This window comes from Rutidosis leptorrhynchoides, chromosome 6, assembly GCF_046630445.1.
Source record: "Rutidosis leptorrhynchoides isolate AG116_Rl617_1_P2 chromosome 6, CSIRO_AGI_Rlap_v1, whole genome shotgun sequence".
NCBI classification, from domain to species: domain Eukaryota; kingdom Viridiplantae; phylum Streptophyta; class Magnoliopsida; order Asterales; family Asteraceae; genus Rutidosis; species Rutidosis leptorrhynchoides.
The window spans coordinates 66,062,324-66,081,964 of NC_092338.1; the positions used below are offsets into that span (position 1 = coordinate 66,062,324).

General features: G+C 36.1%; 1 protein-coding gene across 1 annotated transcript; it reads right to left on the reverse strand.

Moving 5' to 3' along the window:
• Nucleotides 1-3: 3 nt before the first annotated feature.
• On the reverse strand, nucleotides 4-19,362 carry LOC139853713 (TMV resistance protein N-like). Its single transcript, XM_071843079.1, has 5 exons — nucleotides 18,872-19,362; nucleotides 2,073-3,168; nucleotides 1,676-1,963; nucleotides 197-1,012; nucleotides 4-69 (listed from the first exon to the last, which is right to left on the reverse strand). The coding sequence occupies exons 1-5, from the start codon at nucleotides 19,360-19,362 to the stop codon at nucleotides 4-6; spliced, it is 2,757 nt and encodes a 918-aa protein (XP_071699180.1).
• Between the last annotated feature and the right edge of the window lie 279 nt (nucleotides 19,363-19,641).

Sequence of the window (19,641 nt, forward strand, 5' to 3'; positions counted from 1 at the left end):
ATTTCATAATGTATTCAAGTTCATCCAAACACCAAGAAGAATTAGCATAGTTTTCTGAGAATACGATGACTGCAATTTGCGATTCCACAATAGCATTCAACAGGGATGGACGGATGGAATCACCCCGAGGAAGTGTTTGGTCGTCTTTGTAAGTGTGAATTAGTTGATCTGAAAGAGCTGTGTAGAGATGATCTACATAGTTCTTGCTAGTATCTTCCCCTCTGAAACTAAGAAACACATCATACTTCCTTGATTTAAGTGACTGGAGACCATATGTAAGTATATCTATACTTGATGCGCATTCAGGCAACTCAAGAAGATTGTAGCAATGCCGCAGGCTGAGTAGTTTGAGTTGAGTAAGTCGCAAGAGACTGAAAGGTAATCGTGAAAAGTTATTCCCACTTAGATCCAACTCTGTTAAGTTTAATAATTCACCAACATCACCAGGGATCTCTCCATCTTCCATCTGACAGTCACTGAGATCCAATCTTTTTAAAGAACATTCTGAATTAAAAAGTTTGCTTGGAAGCTTCTCAAGATTAAACAAACCATTCAACTCAAAGTTCTCCAACTGTTTCAAGTCTTGAAAGTTGCCTTCTATTCTCTTTAAATGTATACAATGTTCCAATTTTAGCAAAATAAGGTTGGTACAGTATTTACCGATTGATGAGGCTGGCAGAACATGTATCCCAACACACCTTAAATATAACTTTATCAAGCTATCCATGCTTGCTTGGATCTCTGGAAACTCAACAAGCTCTTTACAATTCTCGATTTCAAGAGTCTTTAGTTTTTTTAAAGAGAAAATGGTTGGAAAAGATCTAAGGTTTTCACAATCAGATACAAATACGTGAACTAGGCTGTTACGATATCCAAGTGATGGATCAATCTCTTCCAAACTGCTACAACGATTGAGTCTTAGATTTTCAAGACATGGAAGTCCATCAAAATCTGGTGTGCTGACTAACTTCTCCGCGTCTTCGAGGTATAGCTCTTTCAATTGTGGTAGAACCTGATGTTTGCCAACACATAGTTAATACATTATTTATCAGAATATCATTACGATTGTTACAACAACAACGATACCCAATCTTAAAACTGTGAGGTATATGGGAGGTGAGATGTAAAAGTAAGTCATTTCTACACTAAGGGTAAAGAAAGTCTTCCCTCCTTCTAACCGAGGGAAAGCTCTTCCCGAAGGACCTCCAAACTATCTTTATAATTACTGTATAATAGTAACTTAATATATTATATATTGTATATAATTGTCATAACTTTATGATAAAACTAAAAGGAGTGATTAAAACATTAATGTCTTACATAAAGTTTTTCGTAGGAATTTGACAACTATACGAAGGACAAAATTATCAATAGAAAAATAGTTGAGAAAGAAGCATTCCATGCACGACTCTGTCGCCTCGAGATTACTCGGTTTGCAAAGCGATTCGAAAACTCGGGCCCGAAAAGGAATACCAAAAAAATGTGATGCGCGTTACGGCGTTACCTAATATACGTAGTTTTTATAGTTACATCAATATTTAATGCAACGAGTAAGTAGCTGTGTTGATATAGTTATTCTAAATTTATGGCGTAAATTCCTTATTGCAAGGTGTAACCTCTGTTATACACTTATACTTGTAAATATATGTTAAATCAGAGGAACATTTGAGTTTACCTTGCAGCCTTGCCAAAGTTCTTTTTGCAAGGTATTAGGCAACATTAGAACAACAAGCTTCCTTGGTTGAAAGTCTGCTGGAAACGGACTTCCAGGATAATAAGCATAATCAATATACTTCAACTCATTTGAAAGAAAACTAGGCGCTTCAACACCTTGAACAGAATAATCATGTGCACCTTCTGTGGCATCCACCAATAACAACCTTAGCTTCTTCATGTTTGAAACAAGTTTGAAGAACACTGATGAGTTGCCACCAAACCTTATTGCTTCAATCTCGTTATTTTCCTGCAATAATTAAATAATACATTATTATAAAATATACTCGGGAGTAGGTTTTATGGGTATGGATGTATATGTATGTATCGTTATAATATAAACCTAATTTAACCTTTACCATTGCTGAATCATTGTAGCACATTTCTAAAATTTCGTTAGTCTTCCAAACCCTACTACGTTTCTCAGGTTCCTTAGGATGTTGGTTTCGAACGACGTAGTGGCCCATTTTTTGAACCAGGTCATGCATCTCAAGCATACCATCCGAAATAGTTATGAGAGCCTTATCCCTAAGCAATACAATCCCGTCATCTGGGTAAAAATCACAAGCATCAAGTATCTTCATTACATGATTTACATTATTGCCCCTATGGAAACAAGCTATATCCAAGAATAACTCTCTTTCGTTAGGTTCCAGTCCATCATAACTTATTTTGAGTGTGTGTATGATTTCAAGATTTGGGATATTCTTCATCTTGTCTAAGGCACTTTCCCACCCCTTCTTTTCTTTACCACGTAGTAAAGAACCTAAAACTTTAAGTGCTAATGGGAGGCCATCTGCGTAAGAAATCACACGCCGTGAAAGCGTATCATAGTCTTCTATAGGAGGTTTATCTTTCAGCAGTGCATGTTTCTCAAGGAGTTGAATTGCCTCATCGGGTGGCAATAAACCAACGTGATATATCTTTACATTGTCTCTGTGTAGCAAATGTTCGTCTCTAGTTGTAATTATTATTCGGCTCCCATCCCCAAACCATTCATGAGATCCAGCTAAAGCCTCTATTTGGCTATCGTCATCAACATCATCAAGAACAATTAAAATTGGACTAAGACTTAAAATACTTGCTATCTTATGTTGTCCTTCTTCAACAATTTGTACTTTCTCATCTGTTTTCAAAAGAGATGATAGAACTTCCTCTTGAAGTTTTTCCAAAGCACGTTTTGCTGATTTCTCCCGAATTTTCCCAATAAAGCAATGACGATCAAACTGGTGAGAGAAATGTCTATAAGCAAAATGAGCAAGAGTTGTCTTGCCACTACCCCCAACACCCCATATCCCAACCATGTGCACACCACCTGACTCAATATCTAGCAGTGAGTTTAATGATTTCAAACGAGACTCCATTCCAACAAGTTTTTCATTTATGTAAGGATATAAGGGAAACAATCTTTTGGAGATCGTATCAACAATTAATTTGATTCCCTCTGATTCATACCTGCACATTCGAGGTAAAGGATGATTAGTTTATGCTGGCATTCACAAGGAATCATTTCTCCCACAAACCAAGATTAATTTACTATAAGAATAAGATCACCAGGTATAATAAAAGTACTACACTTGGGGTGCGTTTGTTTACCTCTTAATGGAATAATTCAGCACTGAATGCTAACCATTCAGCATTCAATGCGTTTGTTTCTGACCTCTGAATGACATATGGTGCTGAACGGTTCAACATTCAGTGTTGAACCATTAAGAGTTGAAACACTCTCTTAACCATTACGAGCCTAAAGTTTATCTAATATTCTTCTTAAATTGTATCCAGAACACTTATCAAATAAGTATATAGAAATCTTTGTTAATGTAAACGATAATAAGTTGATTTAATCAATTCATATTGTTTATCCAAAATCATTATCAAACAGCTTATTGTCATTCAGAACTAAATTCATTCACAACCTTTAAATCATTGAATCATTCGGTGCTTAATCATTCAGATTTATCAAATGCACCCTTAATTCGATAAGCATCACATCTATTGTTATGGCCATTATTCGCTTATCATGGTGCAGTTAATCGGTTTGTTAGAGATTTGGTCTTTTATTGACTTGGTTGGAGAAGATGGGGTTGGCTACCAACAGATTAGGAAGAGAACGTGGGTTTAATGCACCTACATGCGTTATAGTTAGTTTTATACCATGTGTTGAGTGGTGGATAAGTAATGGATATAGAATAATAGCATGATAGATTAAGTAGATCAGGGGTATGAACAGTTGATATTCCATACAAATTCACATAGATTCAATTACAAGATGAGTGATTCGATTCTAGAGTTAGAAATTGAGGTGGTGAAGATGAACCTAGTGAGAGAAACTAAAACTGAAAGTGAACCTTCCACATGACTCTCTTGAACTTGACTAGGAGCATCTTCACCACCTCAATTTCTCACTCTAGAATCGCATCACTCATCTTGTAATTGAATCTATGTGAATTTGTATGGAATATCACGTGGTATCAGAGCAAAGTCATCAATCTAGCTTCTGTTTTTAATCATCATTTCACTCAGATTCATCATCATTTAGCATTCTAGGGTTTGGTCATTGTTCTTGTAAAAGTTCATCATGATCTGATATTGTTAGCTTGTTTATGTTAGAATTAAGCATCATAATTTGTTCTATAATTCTTACTTAACCTTCGTCAATCTTAAAATCATTAAATCAGTCATCAATTTTACAAAATCAAAGTTTTACATATTCTCTGTTTCAAAACTGATTTAGGCGCCAGATTGAAATCATGTTTCTCAATCAATTCTGTGCTTATAGATCGTTTTCTATCCATCACGTCTTTACACTTAAGTCCTAGCATACAAATCGATACATTTTACGACTTTATTATGAGTCCTAACAATAGTAGTTTATTATATGTTTTTCTAGTATTTAAGTAACTTGTAATCGCACCTTTTTAATTTGAAGCAAGAGTATAAAAAATGTAGTTTTTTGTGTTCTTTCCTTCTCTATAATTAACTTATACTCGTATTTGAGTATTGTTGTAACAGATTTTAAGTGAAATACCAAATAGCTAGCTAGCAAAATTTAAACATGGATATGCAATTAACTTGTTGACTTGGTGTGTGTGTGTGTGAATGTATTTAACATTAAATGTATCTCTATAGTATGTATGTAAACTTAAATAATTCGATGGTTCTGTAATTGATGTCTCAGGTATACATACATATTCGCAGAATATACCTAACTCTCCTAATTATATGACTTGATATACTTTCAAATATACACGCCTAATATTCAACTGATTTTATACAAAAACGGTATAGCACAAGACTTATAAACCGACTTCTAAGGTTCTACCTATTCTAAGGTTACAGCAGTTAGTGGTTCATCTGGAACTACTAAGTTGATGTTTGAAGGGATCCGTGATTTAATTCTCAGTGAGGGAATTACAAGAAAAGATTATGGAAATTCGGGTTCTCTTTTGAACGCATCTGGCTGATCTAGGGGTAGAAGTAAAAGCAAGACAAGATCTAAGAGAGATCCATCTCATGGAAGAAACGTTGTTTGTTGGAATTGTCAGCAAGTCGATCACTTTAGATCGCAGTGTCGGGTGTGAAGGCGGGTGAGAACACAACGGCGATGATTGAAGATGCTTTGATTTGTCATGAGGAGTTTCCTGACGAATCTTGGATTTTAGATTCGGGTGCCTCGTATCATGCCTCCCCCCTACATGAACGAGATGTTTAATTTCAGGCGGTATTCAGGTAAAGTTCGAGTTGCAGACCGGAATTTACTTGATATTGCAGGTATTGGTGATCTTGATATAAAACACTTGGATTATATTTAGATCTTGAGAAACGTGAGATTCGTACCCAAACTCGCGAAAAGGTTAATTTCAGTTGGGCAGTTGGATGATGAAAATTGTCATGTTTCGTTTGGAGATCAAAGGTGGAGAGTAGGGATGGCAATGGATCGGATATGGATCCGGTGATGCTGTATCCATATCCATATCCATTTAGTTTTGGTTCATCCATATCCATATCCATTTAGTTTCAGGTCATCCGTCCATATCCATATCCAGTGGATTAAGCGGGTTAATGGATATCCAATGGATATAAATAAATAAAAATGTTATAATATTTACTAATATGCGATTAAAACAAAAACGTAGTATATCAAAAATAATTATAACATGACATAATCAAATTCTATCCATAAAAATGTGTAATCTTTGTCGAAGATATAACAAAATTTTTAAAATTTACTATAAAACATATGTTGGTTGAATGTGGGTTAATACACTAAACGATAAACTTAAGTATGATTAACCAAAGAATATATTTTGATGATGACACATACATATGCATAAGGGATGACTGACATCTTAACTTAAAACACGCAAGGTCACTAATCCATACCTTATCTGGCAAACGATCAAGTCAAACATAGGATTAAAAATGAAATTAAAAGTTCAGGTAAACACACGGTCGAGGTACGGTCGACCGCATAGTCAACCGTGAAACCCCAAACTGAATTGCAACGCAGTTTTGTGAAAACAAGTTGCACGGTCGCCACCACGGTCAACCGCAGTGCGACCGCAGTTTCTTCTGTTACCATTTTTGACCAAATAAAGTTTGACTAGTTCCCGACATCTATAATTCATGAAACCTTTCTCAACATGCTTAGAATAGATGCATTCTCCATACTCAATTGAGTTTTGGTCATAAAAACACTAATTGTGATTAATTACGCCTAATGACATCTTAATGACAAATTAATCAAGATTAGGCATAACACATAAGTGTTAATCAACAACTTGTGATCTTCATTCTTATCTAGATATCCTTAGTATGGTCATCAAGTACCAACACACTTAACGCAATATCACTAGAACAATAATTGCTATTAGAAATGACTTAGTGATTAATTAAGGCTAAATGAAGAACAATGCTCTCAAGGTTAAACTAGAAATGACTTGTAATCCTAAAACACACTTAGATACATTTAGGATGGTCGCCAAGTCCCAACTAGAGATTGCTCTTCCCTTGTGCCTGTGTTGGACATTAATGTGTGCTTACACACTAATCATGTAATGTGTTATATTGCACATTAAACTTATTAAGTGCTTGAATTATAAGTTGTGCAAGTATCTATATGATTAATCCTAGAATAACTATCTCTTGCTATGTGAGTATTACTTGCTACTTGCTAATAATGCTTAATACTCATAAACTTGTCAACTTGATTAATATGTTTGCCATGTGCTCATTAGTTAGGATTCAAGTAACTAACCTACTCCAATAGATTAAGTGTAAAATGGTTCACAATGAAACTATAGTCAATTGTCTATTTGGTCTAGTCTAAGTAACTAAGTGTGATTGCTTGTTCAAAAATAACTTAACCTTAATGTCTCTACATACTTCATGATTATCTTATAGAGACATTATTCAATTAATCCCTAACTAAACTCAAATGAAACATGACTTGTGATTAATTGGAACTAGGAAGTTAATGATATAGTGACTAGCCTTTAGAATTGAACCAAGAGCATTAATGTGACTAACTAAGTCTTGACCAAACTGAAATTTCCCTAAATATCAATCAAGACACTTCTCCAAGAATGTTGGGTTTGCCACTTTTGGAATGATTAGTCACTTTCATGCAATAAGACCAAATCTCACACACTTAATGCATATAATACTTGTATAGGATGTTTGGTTTCTTTTGCAGGTGCTAGAAGGAGTAAAGGTGCCAAAATGTGGTGTTCAAATCTGAGTCAAACGGATACCAATTTTGGACTGGAGCACGCACGGTCGCACCACGGTCGACCGTGCAGGCAACCGTGTGTCAACGGCTATTTTTTGAATCCCATTATAAAAGGCAAACATTTAAGTGCATTTGAAGCTGACCCTCTTGCACATTTCAAAGGCTTATCTCCAGTGATCACAAGTGCATCAACTACTACTCAAATGTGATCAATCAAGAGAAGATTCTATGATCTTATAGATATAGAATTGGGTTGTTGTAAACTTACTAATCAAAATCATTTATCTTGTGAGTTTACTTAATGTAATGTGTGTCCTAGTATTGTGTTAGGATCATCATTACAGAGTGTATAAGTCTTGTAACTTCAATTAGTGGAAGCATAGGCTAGCTTAGTGATCTACTTCCTTAAAGGGACTTAGGAAGTTAATTAATCTTATTTGGAGATTAATACTTGTCCAAGGTGAAGACAAGTTGATCTAGGTTGGAGTTGATCTTTCAAAGGGATAGAAAGATTAGGTTTGTTGTCTACTAAAGAAGATTGAAGACTTGTAAATCGGATCTCCACCGGGTTTGGAGAAAAGTGCTTAGTGAAGCAACAAATCCCGATTAGTGTAATCGGGGAGTGGATTAAGGTGGATTAGTTAACATCCACCCGAACCACTTTAAATCCTTGTGTCTATGTTCTTTACATTACTTCATTTATCATTTGAACATATACACTACACACATCAAGTTTGAGTTGAGTTGGTTGATCAAAGTAAAATCGAATTTGTGATCAATCGAAAAATTAGTAAAAACGTATTAAGTAACTATTAACCCCCCCCCCCCTAGTTACTTACAATTGGTATCAGAGCGGTTGCTCAAATCATTGCACTACAAACGATCGCGAAAGCGTCAAAAGTCGTTTTGTGCAAAAACTTGAGTCAACGATTCTCAGATCAACTCAAACTATGGGATATTTGGAAGAATTGGTGAAAGAAGCACCAATCTTTGATAAGATGAATATTGATGTGTGGAAATCAAGATTTGAGTCTTATCTCAAATCCAAGGATTACTACTTGTGGAGAATAATCAAAGTAGGAGACTTTGTGCCACAAGCTAGTTCAAGACTAGTGAAGTCAACTTTTCAAAACAATGATGTTTTGAAACAATTTGATGCAATTTCACTACTTCATGGAATTCTTCCTAGTGAAGAAAGATTAAAGATAATTTCATGTGAAAGTGCAAAAGAATGTTGGGACTCACTATGTTCTCAAGAAGATTTAAACTCTAGGAGTTTAAAGAGTAGAGGAATAGAGAAGGGTTTGAAAAAGGTTGGTGATTTTCAAGCAAAAGGGTTGAAAGAAGATGAAGACTTTTGCCTCATGAGTTCTTGAAATGATGTGGATCAAGATGGTCAAAGTGAAGAAGAGGTTGAATCTCCATTCAAAGAAGATGATGTCTCAAGCATGGATTGCAATGAGGTACATGTACTCTATCCTTCTAATTATGAAGAATTGTTAGATGATTACAAGACTATTAAATTTGTGTATGATAGTAGTCGTGACAAAGTAAAACTTTTGGAGAAAGAATTACACAAAGTTAGACAACTTAACAAAGTTTTAATTGATGAAAATAACTCTTTGAAAAGAACACTTGAAAGGATAACTATTTGTGATTCATCAAGAGGTAAACATGAAATGAATGTATGTCACGACTCTAGCAAACACAAATCTTGTAGCCAAAGTCCATTGTCTATTATTAGGAAAATTGAAAACATGGGAAAAATGGACCAAGCTAGCAATTCCATGGTAGGGATAAGTCAAGGATTGGGTAATCTTAAAGTCAATCAAAATCAATGATTAAAATGCTAATGAGAATAACCTTCTCACAAGACTTTGTATAAACGAAAGGTTTTTCTTACAAATGCAAATTGTTTTTGAAGAATGATTTTAAAAGATCAAGTGTAGGAAGCTTACTTGCCTTAGGATTGTGTGTTTATGTGAAAACATGTATTGCATGCTTAATACTAGATTGAAGCGTTTTGTGTATACTATGTGTGATTGAATATAAATATATATACATATAGATATAGTATATTACGTATCATTGATGATTAAACATCGGGAGGATGTAATCATTCAATGTTAGGAAAAGAAAACTTGTCCTCAAGTATTCTATAGAACCTAAGAATCGTCAAAACGCGTTCGAAGAAAGAAGAAGTGAAGAAACGAGTGATCAGAAGGATCCACGGCAGCACCTCGGCTGACCGTATACTCGACCACAGACTCCTGTCCTGTGCGTGAAAAATATCTACACGGCTAACACCACGGGTCGACTGTGCTTCGACCGTGCGTGGTCTGATTCTGTTTTAAATTAAATTAAACCCTCACTTTTATTTCCTTTCAACCCACTTCAAAACACACACACCTACACACGGCTGAGAAGATCGACCGCACGGAGAAGAACGCTCATTCCCTCAATTTCAATTCCTACTTTCGGTATGATTAATCCTTGTTTTCCTAACATTCAATTGTGTTTGTATGATGAATTAGGGCTATGAAGAAACCCTGACTAGAATGAATCAAAACCAAAATTGATGCAAACAATTGAAATTGTTCTTGAAGAACAATTTAGAAACGATTGTAGTAATGATTATTGTATGCATTGATTTAACTTTGGATAATTCTAGGGTTCATTATACATCTAGGTTAGATTTTCATAGAAGCATTGTTCATATGATATGAATGACATTGTTGCTAATTGAGTGTAATAATGTTGAATGTCAAAACATGTGTTGATGATGATTTCAAAAGTCTAGAACACATATGAACTTTGTGAAAATCTTAATCTAGTTGCAAACTCATTGACACTAATGAAGAGTGAAAATGTGAAGAACATTAACATCAAAACGTCTAATTATTGATGATAATTAAAGTTTGCAAAACTTGTTGCCTACAATTGAAATTATAAACTTTGAACTAATCTGAAGTATCATTGTGTAGAAAATGGCAAGAGGAGACGAACCAAAAAGAAAGGACTCATACAACCCACCTTCGGATCCTACAGAGAGAATTAGGTACAATGCTTGGTTTCTCTCTAGACGTCCTATCACTGAAGGAAGAAAAGTTGCCCACGATCAAATGCCAGAACTTGTGAGACAATTCAAAACTCTTAAATGGGAAGTGTTTCTCACTCTTAATGGTCCCATTTATCCATCTCTCATTCGCGAATTTTATGCAAATTTCAATTTCGTGAACAATGAAGTCTCCTTCAGTCTTCAAGGCACCAATTACCACTACTCACTCGAGGATTTCGGACGCATTCTCCAAGTTCCAACAGATGGTGAAGAATTCTTCAGTTCACATCATGGAGTGGCATATCTTCCAAGTTTTATCTCCAACAAAATGGCAGTAATAGATGCACTGTGCAAAGACAGTGTTCCTCGCTCTGAAATTGAGAGATCTGGAGTACTGAGTAGACATCTCTCTTCTGAGTATGAAGTTTGGAACAAAGTCATTGACTACAACATCTACTGCAGATCAGGAAATCACTCAAACATTCATGTTACTCAAGTGGCTCTCTTGTGGTGTTTGGAAAGTGGAATCAAAGTAAATATTGCCTATCTGATGGCAACCAGGATGAGTGGACTCATCACCGAAACAACTCGAGGATTGCCTTATGGAATGCATCTAAACAAACTGTTTAGACACCTCAAAATCGCAAGTGATGACTCTCTTCCACTCACTCATAAACCAATCCTACCACCAAAAACAACAGGAGGATCAACCTCCAAACGAAGAAGAACTACCAATGAGTCAGGAACGAGCAGAGGAGCTATTGAGATATCAGACAGTGAAAACGAAGAAGAAAGTGAACCGGTGAGGGATCTTGGGGTCAATGCCAAGATGGATAAGATCTATCAGACTCAAATCAAAAGTCTGAAAAAGGAATCAAAAATGAATAAGTTACTTAAAGGAGTGATCAGAAGTTTGACCTGTAGGCCAGGAAATGAGGAGGATGATGATTCAAGTGAAGAATTCTAACTAACTCTCGTGAAAACTTTCTATGGTTGAATGGTTGAATGTTTAAAACTAAATGTTTGGAGAACTTTAATATGTGTGTTTAATGAAGTATTTGTGTGTGCTTATTACATGCCTTTAATCAAAAATACCAAGCATGTCAGATTTATATACGGCTGAACTCGACCGTGAATCCAACCGTGTGTGTTCTGTACCAACAGCAAGTTTAAATTTTTCCAAAACAATTAATCCACGGCTTACATCACGGACGTCCGAAGCTCAACTGCAAAATAAACCTTGCATAAACTAAAAATCATTTTGTCCCATTAGGCTCAATAACTTCTCTCAAGTGAAAATTGACTTGTCAACCAAAAGACTTTACTCATTTGACCTACCTCTCTTGTGAAAAAGTAAAAGTAGTTCCTAGTAGGTCTCTATAAATACTAGCACACTCAACTAAAACTCATACCCACCTTCACAATCCCTATAAACCCACAACCAAATCATGAGACAAATTGCCGAAGGAAGAGAAGTGTCAACCCATCAACTCTCAACCTATTCGCTGGCCAACTTCTCTAGTGTGAATTGGAATGTCTTTCTCAATCTTCGAGGACCTCTATATCCTCTTCATGTGAACGAGTTCTATGCAAACTTCCAATTCCATGATGATATGAAGATATCATTCACTCTCTATGGCAAAAGCTATTCCTTGACACTTGAAGAATTTGAAAACATCATGGATGTTCCAAGTAACGGGATCAAATTTTTCCTTAACCCAAACTCATTTGATGAGTTTTCAGAATGGTTGGAAAAAGAATGTGTTCTTGAAACACTGAGTGAAGGACCACTCAAATTTGAATCCGTCAATAAAGAGGGTTTCTTAGTGCATCACCTTGCTTCAACATATGATCTATGGCAACAGATCATCTCCATAAACGTATATGAAAAGGGTGAATTACTTTGGAGAATGAATGCAAATGAGGTTACTCTTTTGTGGTGTCTCATACACTCACTTAAGGTAAACATTGCATTTCTGATGGCATCTAGAATGCAACAGGCAGCTCAAGAACCCTTCTTGAAACTACCTTATAGCCTTCACTTAACTCTTTGCTCATCTCAAATTGACGACTTCATATCACTACGCTGCTCAAGTCTCGTCATACCCGATTTGCAGAGCTTCAACCAGACCATTTGTTGAACCTTCTCTTGATAACCCTCCAAACTTTAACCTCCTTGCGACCAAAGGACAAATCAGTGTCATTCACGAAAATGTTCTAAAGATCAGACGACATCTAAACAAGCTAGAAGGAATTATAAGAGACACTAATCACTACATTCACCTCAAGAAATAGGTCAAGGCAATTTGAAGAATGCCTATCTATACATCCAATTTATGTGTCTTCCATGCATATTTTCATATATGCATCGCTATGTTTCGTGCTCACTTTGAATAAAATGTGTGCTTGTTGTGTTTTAATATATATGTTTTTCCAACGTGCACAATTTAAGGGGGAGTTTTGTTCTAAGGGCGAGCTTAGTTCTAGGGGGAGCTAACCTTTTTGCTTCGACAAAAGGGGGAGAAAGATGGATACAAGTGATTGTTAACACTTGCGTATTTATAGCAAAATGTCCCTCATCACTTGTATGTTTGTCATCATCAAAAAGGGGGAGAATGTTGGTTGAATGTGGGTTAATACACTAAATGATAAACTTAAGTATGATTAACCAAAGAATATATTTTGATGATGACACATACATATGCATAAGTGATGACTGACATCTTAACATAAAACATGCAAGGTCACTAATCCATACCTTATCTTGCAAACGACCAAGTCAAACATAGGATTAAAAATGAAATTAAAAGTTCAGGTAAACACACGGTCGAGGTACGGTCGACCGCATAGTCAACCGTGAAACCCCAAACTGAATTGCAAAGTAGTTTTGTGAAAACAAGTTGCACGGTCGCCACCACGGTCAACCGCAGTGCGACCGCAGTTTCTTCTGTTACCATTTTTGACCAAATAAAGTTTGACTAGTTCCCGACATCTATAATTCATGAAACCTTTCTCAACATGCTTAGAATAGATGCATTCTCCATACTCAATTGAGTTTTGGTCATAAAAACACTAATTGTGATTAATTACGCCTAATGACATCTTAATGACAAATTAACCAAGATTAGGCATAACACATAAGTGTTAATCAACAACTTGTGATCTTCATTCTTATCTAGATATCCTTAGTATGGTCATCAAGTACCAACACACTTAACGCAATATCACTAGAACAATAATTGCTATTAGAAATGACTTAGTGATTAATTAAGGCTAAATGAAGAACAATGCTCTCAAGGTTAAACTAGAAATGACTTGTAATCCTAAAACACACTTAGATACATTTAGGATGGTCTCCAAGTCCCAACTAGAGATTGCTCTTCCCTTGTGCCTGTGTTGGACATTAATGTGTGCTTACACATTAATCATGTAATGTGTTATATTGCACATTAAACTTATTAAGTGCTTGAATTATAAGTTGTGCAAGTATCTATATGATTAATTCTAGAATAACTATCTCTTGCTATGTGAGTATTACTTGCTACTTGCTAATAATGCTTAATACTCATAAACTTGTCAACTTGATTAATATGTTTGCCATGTACTCATTAGTTAGGATTCAAGTAACTAACCTACTCCAATAGATTAAGTGTAAAATGGTTCACAATGAAACTATAGTCAATTGTCTATTTGGTCTAGTCTAAGTAACTAAGTGTGATTGCTTGTTCAAAAATAACTTAACCTTAATGTCTCTACATACTTCATGATTATCTTATAGAGACATTATTCAATTAATCCCTAACTAAACTCAAATGAAACATGACTTGTGATTAATTGGAACTAGGAAGTTAATGATATAGTGACTAGCCTTTAGAATTGAACCAAGAGCATTAATGTGACTAACTAAGTCTTGACCAAACTGAAATTTCCCTAAATATCAATCAAGACACTTCTCCAAGAATGTTGGGTTTGCCACTTTTGGAATGATTAGTCACTTTCATGCAATAAGACCAAATCTCACACACTTAATGCATATAATACTTGTATAGGATGTTTGGTTTCTTTTGCAGGTGCTAGAAGGAGTAAAGGTGCCAAAATGTGGTGTTCAAATCTGAGTCAAACGGATACCAATTTTGGACTGGAGCACGCACGGTCGCACCACGGTCGACCGTGCAGGCAACCGTGTGTCAACGGCTATTTTTTGAATCCCACTATAAAAGGCAAACATTTAAGTGCATTTGAAGCTGACCCTCTTGCACATTTCAAAGGCTTATCTCCAGTGATCACAAGTGCATCAACTACTACTCAAATGTGATCAAGCAAGAGAAGATTCTATGATCTTATAGATATAGAATTGGGTTGTTGTAAACTTACTTATCAAAATCATTTATCTTGTGAGTTTACTTAATGTAATGTGTGTCCTAGTATTGTGTTAGGATCATAACTGCAGAGTGTATAAGTCTTGTAACTTCAATTAGTGGAAGCATAGGCTAGCTTAGTGATCTACTTCCTTAAAGGGACTTAGAAAGTTGATTAATCTTATTTGGAGATTAATACTTGTCCAAGGTGAAGACAAGTTGATCTAGGTTGGAGTTGATCTTTCAAAGGGATAGAAAGATTAGGTTTGTTGTCTACTAAAGAAGATTGAAGACTTGTAAATCGGATCTCCACCGGGTTTGGAGAAAAGTGCTTAGTGAAGCAACAAATCCCGATTAGTGTAATCGGGGAGTGGATTAAGGTGGATTAGTTAACATCCACCCGAACCACTATAAATTCTTGTGTCTATGTTCTTTACATTACTTCATTTATCATTTGAACATATACACTACACACATCAAGTTTGAGTTGAGTTGGTTGATCAAAGTAAAATCGAATTTGTGATCAATCGAAAAATTGGTAAAAACATATTAAGTAACTATTCAACCCCCCCCCCCCTTCTAGTTACTTACAACATAGATTATGAAAAATTAAATATGAAATTTGTAAGTTTATATTGTTAGATATACATGTTTTGTTGTTATATATTATAGTTATTTTTTTATAGGGTTGAAAGCAAAATGTAAATCTAACGGTAAATGAGCTTGTAATAGTAAATATGTAAGTATATATCTATATTTATGTATTTTTATTTGTATTTCGGGTGGTAATGGATATATCCATGGATGAAACTTTTCATCCATATCCATATCCATATCCATATCCATATCCATTTAGGTTCATCCATATCCGTATCCATATCCATTTAGGTTCTTCCATATCCATCATGAAGCGGGTGGATCGGGTGGATATCCACTGGATCGGGTGGTCATTGCCATCCCTAGTGGAGAGTGTCTAAAGGCGGTCGGACCATTGATTGTGGGGTGAAAAGGGGAACCATGTATATAGTTGAGATTCCTATTGAGGAATGGCTAGGTGAGCGAGTAGGTGCTAAAAATCCTAGCATGCTTGAACTTTCTGATTTTTTTGAAGGATCTTGTTTGAGTGGAAGCTCGGGAAGACTTGGAACTAGTGGGGAATCGAGTTTGAGTGGGAGTGTTGAAGCCACTAAACAGTTTGGTCGATTAAGAAGCACTAGAGATTTCGAGACTTCAGTTAGATCACCTCCAATGGCAACTATGTTGCAATTGACCGAAGAAGATGAACGAGATATTCTTATGGGAGTCGTTGGTATTACAACAACCGTACATTGGGAGTTGACTCGGGTTAAAGAATTAGGTTCGTCTGAATTTGTTCGCCCGTATGTGGTCAGTGTTCCAACGGTGAAAGGGAAAGCGGTAAGGTGGAGAATCAAGGATGTGGTGGTGTTCTCTCATGAGTATCTTGATGGTTGTGTCCACGTGTTTGTTCTACCAGGTAGTCTATTCTTTGTTGGAAAGATAGATCGAGTCGATGGTTTTGTGTACGGATGGATCACTTGGGTGATGGGGTTGATAGAGTCGGGTCGGTGGTATCTCACAGTCTAGTGAGATGATTCCCAAAAACAGGGAGGGTTTGGTTTGTATTGATCCCAAGCGAGTAACAGTGATTCAATTGTAGCTCAGTTTAAAGGTGTCGAAACCCTTCCTTCCCATGGCGTGGAAGTACGGCGTGTCCCGGGTTTCTTTATCCGGCGTTATTGTTTAAAATGGGTTATGGTCAGGAAATCAAATTGTTGTTGTGGGATGATATTTGAAGTTTAGGTTGTTTGTTGATTACATTTCTTGACAAGTTGAGGTGCTCTTTATCGAAAGCTCCTAGCTTGATGGTTAGAGTGTGCGTGTCTCAAAAAGGTTTCTTGGCGGTATAGACGGGTACGTTCAAGAGTCGAAGTGTTGATCGAGTATGGGTTGATAAAATAGGTTGTGTTTAGATCATCCTTCAAGTGGGAGATTGTTGGATGTGTGAAGGATATCAAAACAAGAAAAAGTGCGTTTTAGTGTTAAGGCGCGTCGTGGCTCAACACATGGATAAGGTTCGACCGTTGTAAAAAAGGTTGTTCTGAAATCATGCCTCAAGCCATGGCGCGGCTCCTCCAGCCACGACGCGGCTAAAGCCTATCCGGGAGCCTGACGAGGAAAAGCGTGTTTTCTTGCTCTTTAAGTCGTTTCCTTGTTATTTTATGCCTATTTAAGGACCTTTATGTAACCCTAAACTACAGCTACGAAAATTATAATAATCCTGTCTGTCTGGCTGTGGAGTAAAGCAATTCGTTTGAATTAAACGATTAAACACAACCACATTAATTCCTTGTTCTATCTTGTTCTTATCTTTATTTGTGTTGGTGATTATTTGTTTGTTGCACGGTTGGTTGATAACTAGGGTTATCAAGTTCTTGTTAGGGCTCACCTAGAATTCCTAACAGAACGAACGCAAAGACTGTCTCGGTTGACAATGAAGCTTGAGAAGAAAGTTTCGGAGCCAACAGATTCCGGAGACAACATTAGCAACACAGTTGTATGCTTCACCGCTTCAGCAGGACATAGTGGTCTGGACACCCACTCAACCCCACCTCCCCCAACACCCCCAACACACCCAACACACACACCATCTACATCTCTATAGGAGACAAGGCGTGTGAGAGAAGATTTGTTGAGTTGAAGTATGTGAGAAGAAGTACCCTTGATATAGCGAAGGACGCGTTTATAAGCCTCCATATAAGTGTCCTTTGAGGCATGCATATGAAGACATTCATGTTGCACGACATAAAATTTTTCCGGACACGTAAAAGTAACAAAAGAATTTATAAAAACTTGAAAAGTAACAAAATATCTAATGCATAGATTAATGAAAGATCAATTATAAGACGACTCCCATCATCTCGTGATATGAGCTCGTGGTAGCCATGTCTTTCATGACATGGATGGCAATGGTGTGTTGTTGTGCGTTGTAACTGATTATTTTGGTGATAAAATTATTAGGTAGATAGGCTCAAATTAGGTTACATCATGATTTTAGAAAGTTTCTTGTGTTTTTTAATTAATTATTATTTATATTTTAAATATCAATCGTGTGATGTGTTCACTTGTTTTAACCACTTACCACTTCTTTCTTGGGTTTCAACGCACTTCTTATCACGAGCTTAATGTTTTATTTGTACATTTTGCATCACCAATTATACATTGTGTTATTTAATTAATATAGTGGATTCAATTTGTTTGTTGGGAATGAATTTGTTGTTCATTTGTGATGCGTGGAAATCCTGATGTGGTCTATAATAGAAAAATATTGTGTGATAGTTGAGAGTGGTAAGTGGTTAAAACAAGTGAACATATCACACGATTGATATTTAAAATATAAATAATAATTAATTAAAAAACACAAGAAACTTTCTAAAATCATGATGTAACCTAATTTGAGCCTATCTACCTAATAATTTTATCACCAAAATAATCAGTTACAACGCACAACAACAATACTCAATTTCACAAATTTTAGGTATGAAAAGCTGAAATGTATCATCTACCTTAAGGTAAAATGGGAAGTTGTTAACATTAAAACACAACGCAACAATAACAAACTCAATCTCATAAAAGTGGGGTATGGGGAGGTAAGATGTAGACAATTCTTCCTTTATCCTAGAATAAAGAGAAGTCATTTCTCCATCCGGAGTAAAACATTTCCAAGAATAGAGAAATTCCTCTCTCTCTATCAATGTTTTGTGGATAGAGAGATTGCTTCCGAATTTACCTCTGGCCAATAAGTAAGTTAAAAAAGAGTGGGACGCTGGTAGACACAAATTTCCATGAGTTTTAAACCGGCCTGAATTTCAATTTAAGCGACAGTTAAGTCGCCACTAAATCGATAGTTGCCGTTAGACTCGATTAACATTAAAACACAAAAAGCATTAAAAAGGAAATATAATGCAAGCAAAAAAGAGGAAAGAGAATAACCCGTGGGCAAGGTCATCGGTTACCCATCCAGCAATATTACTTGCATCAACAATTGTACTTGCATCAACAATTGCTTGTCTCCATGAATCCTTTTTGGTGTCGTCACCACGCTTTTTTTCAGCAAATGCTCGTCCGAAATTCCCTTCCTGCTTCCTCACATGTGAAGGATCCACCTTATAGAATATGGGTATCACAATTAGTCCTCTCTCTTTCCTGCATTTCATAATATGTGCAAGTTCATCCAAACACCATGAAGAATTAGCATAGTTTTCCGAGAATACGACGATCGCAATTAGCGATCCTTTGATAGCATTCAACAGGGATGGACCGATGGAATCACCCCGAGGAAGTGCTTGGTCGTCTTTGTAAGTGTAAATTGATTTATTCGAAAGAGCCGTGTAGAGATGATCTACATAGGTTTTACGAGTATCTTCTCCTCTAAAACTCAGAAAAACATGATACTTCAGAGATCGATGAGAAGAAGAAGCCATTGATGCGTTTGAGATCTGTATAACAATTTGACTGAATGAAATGGTGGTAGGTGTCAAAAGATGTGGAGACTAATAATTGATCCGTATAGTATCAAGTCAACTTACAGAGTTACAGTTGAAAGTACCATATTTACAAGTTATCGATACTACCCGGCAAAGGCCCAAGCCCAAAACCAAGCCCGTTAAGGGATATTCGTACAAGTATTAATTAACAGTTTTAGATCTTCAATACAAAAAAATTGGGGATCTGAAGAAAATGATGCTCGGAAACACAAACAG